General features: G+C 36.9%; 1 protein-coding gene across 1 annotated transcript; it reads right to left on the bottom strand.

The window, feature by feature from the left end:
• Positions 1-3,609: 3,609 nt before the first annotated feature.
• On the bottom strand, positions 3,610-7,520 carry LOC131859194 (uncharacterized). Its single transcript, XM_059212762.1, has 2 exons — positions 6,847-7,520; positions 3,610-3,685 (listed from the first exon to the last, which is right to left on the bottom strand). Exons 1-2 carry the CDS (start codon positions 7,518-7,520, stop codon positions 3,610-3,612), a joined length of 750 nt encoding a protein of 249 aa, XP_059068745.1.
• Positions 7,521-9,168: the final 1,648 nt, after the last annotated feature.

Genomic DNA, 9,168 nt, shown 5'->3' with positions numbered 1-9,168 from the left:
ATTTTGCAAGAGGATGTTTCTAGACATTTACTATAGTATTCATATTTTAAAATTAAATGTTAGAAGTGCATATATAGTAAAACGTACAATTGTAATAGTTCTATGTATTCAATATATTTACACTTGTCAAAAGGTATATTAAATATGCATTGAAAAATATGACATTTGTAATCAAATACATCCTAGCAAACAATATTTTATTTAGATTTTTTTGGATCTCACTGAATGAGATAAGATTTTGTTGCATATTTGTGGATTTCAAGGACCATCTATCATAATCAGAATTTATTGACACCCTGGATGGTTCTTAAAAATACTGACTAAATAATTTTGTTCTTTTCGATCTCGTAAGTATATTGCATTATCAATGTTTTCGATTAAATATTGGACAAAATATCATGATCCATTATCAGGATAAAAAAATAAGAGTAAGTAGTTTGCATTGTCAATGTTTCTGTTCTCTTGCTCTTTCACTTTTGATCCCAAATGTTAACAAGAACAAAATCAAATATCTTTTTTTTTTTCTATGCTTTAAAAGAAATCACTTTGAAAGAATGGAAAATAATCATCATAAGGTTTCTAGTTCAATTGTTCCGTTGTTTTGTTGTTGGATTCGATAAAGTTTTGTCTGAAAACGAAATTTTAAAAGTGGATCCACTTATTGTGATTTCACTCATTGTAGATAATCATGTCAGAAACTCAACCGAAGTGAGGTAAGGGGAAGGAAGAAAAGATTAAAAAAAAGTGGACCACTTGTGCACGCCATGTGAGCTAAAGCAGAAGACAGAATTGATCAAAACGCACCCACTTGTTTGCAATTGCACTCAAATGTAAATAATCTTGTCAAAATCTTGATAGGTATTAAATTAAAAGTCAATGTGGGGTGGAAGAAAAAGAGATTACAGTGGACCCCTTGCCCCGACTACACGCTGGGAAAAATCGAGTTCGGAATAAAATGGGACCCGCTTTCCACTGACTAAACGTGAAAATATGGAGGGTCCGACAAATTTGTGACTTTAGTGGGAAAGAATAAATCAATAAAAGTAGGTGCTGGGCGATTTCTTTTTAAAAGTGGGATATCACGGGTTCCGAGGAGGTGTATCTCTGGGCTAAGATGTGAGAGACTCTGGTCAAAAATCTTTTCGAAGCTCTCTCCACTGTTTAACTGGCTATTTCTCCACTGTTGGACTGTCTGTATTTCTAGATAGGTACGAGGGAAATAATAATAATAATCGAGAGAACTTGTGCCATAAGCGTCCCATATATATCCTCCGTAGAAAATCATTTGTGGAACATTATGAACGTTTAGATCGACCGGGATGATATTTTTATTTTTAATTGTTTTGGATACTTTATCTAATTTTATTTTTTTGTAAACTATGATGAATAGAATATTTTTATTTCTAATTGCTCTTCACAAATAATCTAATTTCTTTTTTTTCTTTTCATAAAATATGGTGAATAGAATATTTTTTTATTTTTAGTTGTTGTGGATTATTTTTTATCCAACATATTGTTAGTGGAATATTCTTAATTTTATTTATTCTTGTTTGAAAAAATTATCTAATTTCTAATTTTTTTTTAGAAAATATGACGAGTAGAATATTTATTTTTTAGTTTTTTTGGAGAAATCATTTTTTTTTGAAAAAGCACTGTGATTAGATTATTTTATTTTTATATCTATTTTTAATTGTTGTGGACAATTATTCTAAATTTCTAGTTAAAATTTTGCAAATAAAGAAAACTAAACCCTAATCCTAACAATAAACCTTAGTCCTAACCCTAACGCTAACCATGATGTGCAACCTAACTGGACCATAATCATAACCATAACACTAGACCCCAAACCAAACCCAAAACATGATGTAAACCCTAACTGTAATCCTAACCCTAACACAAACCCTTACCATGATATAAATAGTAACCTTAACCATAATGCTAAGCCCTAACCCTAATCATAATTATAATCCCAACCCTAACCATGATGTGAATCCTAACTCTAGCCCTAAATTTAGCCCTAACTATTATGTAAACCTAACCATAATGTTAACCATAAACCTAACCTAACCATGATATCAACCCAAACCCTAGCCATAATCCTAACCATAACCCTAAATCATAAGTGTAACTATAATCAAGACCCTAACCCTAACCTTAACCCCAACCATGATGTAAATCCTAACTCTAACCTCTAACCATATCCCCTAAACCCTAAACCTAACACAAACCATGACATTAAATTGTAACCCTAAATCTAATCCTAACAATTACGTAAACCTAGGCATAATGTTAACACTAACCCTACCCTAACAATGATGTCAACCCTACCCTAGCCATAATCCTAACTGTAACCCTAAATCGTAAGCCTAACTATAATCTTAACCCTAACCCCAACCATGATGTAAATCCTAACTGTAACCTTTAACCATGTCCCCTAAATGCTAAATTCTAACGCTAATTATAATCCTAACCCTAACCCTAATCCTAACCATAACCCTAAACCCTAACCCTAATAATAGACCTTAGACCCAACCCTAACACTAAGCATGATACATAGCCTAATTATAACCATAATCCTAACAATAATGCTAAACCCTAACCCTGATCATGATGTAAACCTAACGATAACCTTGAACTCTAATCCTAGCAATAATCATGATGCAAGTGCTGGGCTAGGTGAGTGCAATTTAGGACAAAACTGTCACAATAGGTCACCAAGGAAACCCACAACACCCTACCAACCAGACTTACACCTTAAAACACTCTTCAATTAATCATAAACAACATTCTAGACCCTAAGGATAACATTGACAAGATCTTAGGATCAAAAGTTGAAAACTGCTCAAGCCTACTCAAACCGACTAGACACCAAACTTGGCTTCAGGTTGGAATTTTGATAAAACAGTGAGCAGGGATCAAACCAAATGGTCAAGGTGGATGAAAATGCCCATAAAAACATGCTTAAGGTGTAGTGACACAACAAACTGATCCATTCAACAAGGTTCCTTTGTAAAACCCCAAAATCCTTATATACTCAAGGGGACTTATCAAAACAACTTTGCAAACTTGCAAATGAACAGAAAAACAAAATGGATATCCAAATACCCTTTATTGAAAAAGGTCTAAATCCAAAAGGAGGTGGTTTGGAAAGAAAAGGAGACCTGCTGCCCTTCACAATTGCAAGTAGGTCTAATTAGGCTTCAGTAGGTGGGTTTGTGAAGGAAGTGTATGAAATGTGATTGATCAGAAAGTTTCACCAATTTAAAAAGTGCTGTCCACACCCCAATTGACCAAATCCAGGAGTTTGTGCATTCGTTCAACCCCTATTTTGTTTTATCACCAATTTTGCATTTTGAAACTAGGTTGTCACATGAGGATGCCAACCTAAAAATCAAAGCAAAGGCCAAAGACACCTGAAAACCTGCAAATTTCTTCCAGAATCATTGAGTAAATATAAAAACCTCTCATTCCACCAAGTTTAGAATTTTTGTACGGTGGCCATGAGAGGAAATGCAAAAATAGGTCAAAACCCTAGGTTTAGGAGGGTTTCAAAACTGTTTTTAGTAAAAATACAATAAATTTCGAACCAGAGCACTTAGAGACCTCAAATCAAAGGTAAAAGAAAGGTAAGAGGCCTGTCAACCTGAATCCATAAGTTAGAACCTCCCAGTAGTCCAAAAATAATCTGTAAAAGAGAAAAAACGTGGCTGTTTGTAGGAAAACAAGGTTTTTTTATTGATTGCCAAATGAAAATTTACATCAACTCCTTCATCACCCACTTGAAAGGGCTTATGAAGGCCTCCCCCATTATTTAAAACCAATTGTCAAACTAAGTAGCCAATGGGGAAGGATATTTCCTTACAAACAAAAAGTTGTCAAGTGTTGTGATGACAACATTGACACTTTTTGATAATTTTTGCTCAAAAGCACTTAAAAGTGAAAACTAACTTTCTAAATCCTACCGATGGTCATGAAGTACCAATTTATTGCCAAAAACAAGAAAATAACTCAAAACTAAAGTTTTATGACCCTTTGACCATAGTTGATGAAGTGGCTCATAAATTGCCAAACTTGGGACTAGGTCTCACAAATGGATCAAAAACAAGACCAATGACTCCTAACATGAAATAAACAATCCAAGACCCCTTAGGAGTCATACCAAGGTAGGATAATCAATTTTTTAAAGTTGGTGCTCTTGCACCATACTCCCCATGAGTTTTTGAACTCAAGTTCCCACTTGAGTCAAGTTTATCAAGTGAAGATCCATGATTTTGGATCTTCTCTTCAGTCATCCATGTGGCATCAATGGTGGGGAGTCCTTTCCACTTTACCAGGTACTACAAATATGTCTTCTTCCTGGTTTGTTTTAGAATCTTAGAATCCAAGGTCTTTTCCAACTCAACCGACTTGCTTTGAGGAAGGTTGGTGACATAGTCTTCTTGGTCATGAAAGATTTGATCATTAGAAGTACCTGCACCTTCAGAAGGACCTGCAACAATGTCAATACCTACATCACCTTTATAAGAGGTCATATCACAAATATTGAAAATAGGAGAAATTTGCAAAGTAGGAGGAAGAGAAATCTCATAGGCGTTGTCACCCATTTTGTTCAAAATGGTGCATGGCCCCACTTTCTTCATATGCAACTTGGAATATCTACCCTTAGGCAATCTTTCCTTCCTGAGATATGCCCAAACTTTGTCTCCAATTCTGAAATGTACTTCCTTTCTCTTTTTATGCATCATGGGCTTTGTACTTTTGAATAGTATTTTGAAGGGTTTGTTTCACCTCTTCCTGCACTTTTGCTATCGAATCTACAAATTCCTCTCCTTGTGCACTGATTTTGAAATCAAAAGGTAGGTCTACCAAGTCTAAGGGACCCTAAGGATGCATGCCAAACACTGTTTGAAAAGGAGTCTTCCCTGTTGACCGGTTTAGAGAGTCATCGAATGCAAACTCTGCTTGAGGGAGTACCATCTCCCAATTCTGATTGTATTGCTTTGTTGGGTATCTAAGTAGATTATGTAATGACCTATTCAATATTTCTAATTGGCCATCAGTTTGTGGGTGATATGCAGAACTCTAGGTCAGATTTGTGCCCAATTTCTTGAAAAAAGTTCTCCAAAAATGGCCTTGAAACTTTACATCTCTATTTGAGACAATTGTTTTTGGTAACCTATGAATTTTGACCACTTCTTTGAAGAAGAGATGGGTAATATGTGAAGCATCATTTGTTCTTTTACAAGGTACAAAATGTGCCATCTTGTTGAACCTATCCACAATGACAAAAACACTATCATACCCTTGCTTACTCCTAGGCAATCCCATTACAAAATCCATTGAGATTGATTCCCAAGGTCTAGAAGGTATTGGTAAGGGATGATACAATCCTTGATTGGTTGACACACCTTTTGCTTGCTGACATATTGTACAGGTTTGAACAAACTTTTTGACATCATTTGCCATTTTAGGCCAAAAATAACTCCTTTTGACTAGATCTAGAGTTTTATCAATACCAAAGTGACCACTTATGTTTTTCTTTGGTAGTATTAGACCTTATTGAGCATTTAGGAATACAAATTTGAGATCCTTTAAACAATAAACCATCTTGAATGAGGAAATCTAAAAAATCAGTGTGATATTTACCCACAAGTTTAGAGCAAACCTCAAAAGCTTCACCAAAATCTGAATCACATGCATAGAGAGTCTTCAAGGCATCAATACCAATGCTTTGAAGTTGGATTTCTTGAACCAAACCCACTCTTCTACTTAATGCATCAACCACTTTGTTGGCTTGACCCCTTTTGTGCTTGATAGTGAAAGTATAGGCTTGAAGTTGCTCCATCCATTTGATGTGTTTAACACTTAGTTTCTCTTGTGAGTTCAAGTAGCTAAGAGCATGATTGTCTGTGAAAACCACAAACTCCTTTGGTAGAAGGTAGTGTCTCCATTTTTTCAATGCTTGACCATTGCATAGAGTTCAAGGTCATAAGTAGAATACTTTTTCTTGGCCTCATTGATTTTTTCTGAAAAGAAAGCAACAGGTCTGTTTTCTTGGCTTAGGACAACCCCTATAGCCAAGTTGCTAGCATCTGTTTCAACTGTAAAAACATTGCCAAAATCAGGCAAGGTTAGAATGGGATATTGTGCCACCCTGTTCTTCAAATATTGAAAAGCCTCATTGGCTGCATTATTTTATACAAACTTAGTTTTTCTACCACCTTTAATTGTATCCAACAATGGAGCACAAATATGAATGAAATTTTTAATAAACTTCCTATAAAAGGTGGCTAATCCATGAAAACTTCTCACATCACTTGGATTCTTTGGTTGAGGCCAACTTACAATGGCTTCTACCTTGCTTGGATCCATATTCAGTGTGCCTTGAGAGATTACAAAGCCCAAAAATGTGAGCCCCTCTGCATGAAGATACACTTCTCTATATTGATGATTAGTTTGTGCTCATGAAGCTTCCTTATAACCTGCTCCAAATGGTTAATATGCTCTTCTAAAGTGCTTCTAAAAATCAAAATATCATCAAGATATATAACCACAAACTTACCATTGAAATCTTTGAAGATTTCATTCATCAACCTCATGAATGTGCTTGGAACATTGCTCAAACCAAAAGGCATGACAAGCCATTCATACAAACCATCTGTTGTCTTGAATGTAGTCTTCCATTCATCTCTCGGTCTGATCCTTATTTGGTGATAACCAGATTTGAGATCAATTTTAGAGAAGTAGCAAGAATTGCCAAGTTGATCCATTAGGTCCTCCATCCTTGGAATTGGGAACCTATATCTTATAGCGATCTTGTTTATAGCCCTGCTATCAGTGCATAACCTCCATTTCCCATATTTCTTGGGTGCTAATACTGCTGGTACGGCACAAGGGCTAAGACTCTTTTGAATGAGTCCCTTGTTCAACATCTCATGAACTTGTCTTGAGATCTCAGTATTTTGATTGGGTGTCATCTTGTATGGTGCCTTGTTGGGCAATGATGCACCAGGAATCAAATCAATTTGATGGCAAACATCTCTCAAGGGTGGGAGGGTAGAGGGCAACTCACTTGTGTTGACTTCCTTGTACTTGTCAAGCAAACCTTTCACAACATCGGGAATAGGTGCTATACAATCAGATTCATCTTTGTCCTTGGGTTTCACAACCAAAACAAAACTCTCTTCTTGAGACTCTTTCAATGTTTTTACCATCTCTTTCTCACCAATTACTATGACTATGGGCTCTTTCTCTGCCTTAGTGTCAGGCAATGGTTTCATGGTATAGGTGTTCTTCCTACAACTATAGGTGGCATCCATGTCATATTTCCATGGCCTCCCTAGTAGAAGATGGAAAGCATCCATCTCTACAATATCACATAGAACTTTGTCCTTAAAATCACCTAAAGAGAACTCAACCATGGTTTGATATGTCACAAGGGTTTGCTGCCCCTTAGTAAGCCAAGAAACATGATAAGGAAAAGGATGAGCAGATTTAGTTAGTCCAAGTTTATCTACCATTTCTCTAGAAACTAAATTTTCAATTGAACCGGAATCTATGAGTAGGTTACACACTTTACCTTGGCACCTTATCCTTGTCCTGAAGAGATTCTTCCTTTGGGGGGGTTCTTGGGTGTGGGGAACTTGTAGGAAGGCCTGCCTCATCATTAGGACCGTACCTTCTTCAACATCAAGTTCATGTCTCTCCTCTTGGACCACTTGAGTTCTTCTTTCACCTTGGTTGTTGTTGTTGTTTCCTCTTTTAGGGCACCTTCCAACATGGTGTCCTAACTGATTACAATTGAAGCATTTGAGGGGTTCATTTGATCTCCCTCTTCCTCTACCAAAAGCTCTTCTCCCTCTAGAGTTTCCTCTACCACCATAGTCACCTTGTTCTTTGTTTCCTTGGGGCTGCTCCCAAGATTTGCTGTCATTACTAGACTGCCCTTTACTCCAAAAATTGCTCTTGCCTTTGGAGTTCTTGTTGAAATTGCTGCCTTTACCCTTGCTGCCTTGGTCTTGCCTCCTCTTCAACTTATCTTCCACTTTAAGTGCCAATTGGTAGCATTGTTGTACTGTGGTGGGGGTACATAAATTCAACTCATCTTGGATATTCATTTTCAAGCCATTCAAGTACCTGGCTAACCTTTCACTTTCCCTTTCCACGGTCTTGGACTTCAAACACAACGTTTGGAACTCCTCGGTGTATGTGCTGATATCCATGTCCTTTTTCCTTAGATTTTGCCTCCTTCTATGAAGTTGAACTTCATAATCTGCATGGATATAGGCCTCATTTATCTTGGCCTTAATGGTTTTCCAATAGGTAATCAAACTCTTGTCCTCTTTCACCCTTTCTCCTTTAAGAAAGTTCCACCATGTCAAAGCTCCACCTTTCATCTTAGACTTCGCTATCTTGACCCTCTGACTTTCAGGGATCTCTTCACAATCAAAGAAACAATCTAGGGCATCAACCCATTCAGTGACCACATCAGGGTCCATCTTGCCATTGAAGGAAGGCAAGTCAAGCTTACTATCAGTGGTTCTCCTTGCCACTATCTTGAGGGCATTAACAAGGTACCTTTGGTCTGCAAGTACATCATCAGCATCATCCTACAACAAGGTTTCTTCCTCTTCTTCACCCCCATCTCCAAGGTATTTTCCTTGCCTCCTCTCATTAAGCTTCTAGTTAAGACTGTTTACTTGATTCATTAGGGATTGCACCCTCTTTGCCAATTCCACATTTTTCATGTGGTGTGGGAGCCTTTCATTGTTATTATCTCCATCACCATTATTCTCTAACATCTTTCACTCCTTAGGTTCAAAACCTAAGCTCTGATACCACTTGATGCAAGTGCTAGGCTAGGTGAGTGTAATTTAGTACAAAACTGTCACAATAGGCCACCAAGGAAACCCAAAACACCCTACCAACCAGACTTACACCTTAAAAAAACTCTTCAATTAATCATAAACAACATTCTGGACCCTAAGGATAACATTGACAAGATCTTAGGATCAAAAGTTGAAAACTGCTCAAGCCTACTCAAACTGGCTAGACACCAAACTTGGCTTCAAGTTGGAATTTTGACAAAACAGTGAGCAGGGATCAAACCAAATGGTCAAGGTGGATGAAAATTCCCATGTAAACGTGCTCAAGGTGTAGTGACACAAC

The sequence above is a fragment of the Cryptomeria japonica genome, chromosome 10 (assembly GCF_030272615.1).
Source record: "Cryptomeria japonica chromosome 10, Sugi_1.0, whole genome shotgun sequence".
Lineage (NCBI taxonomy): Eukaryota > Viridiplantae > Streptophyta > Pinopsida > Cupressales > Cupressaceae > Cryptomeria > Cryptomeria japonica.
The sequence above is the reverse complement of the archived record's forward strand: the minus strand, read 5'-3'. Positions and strand labels throughout refer to the sequence as shown.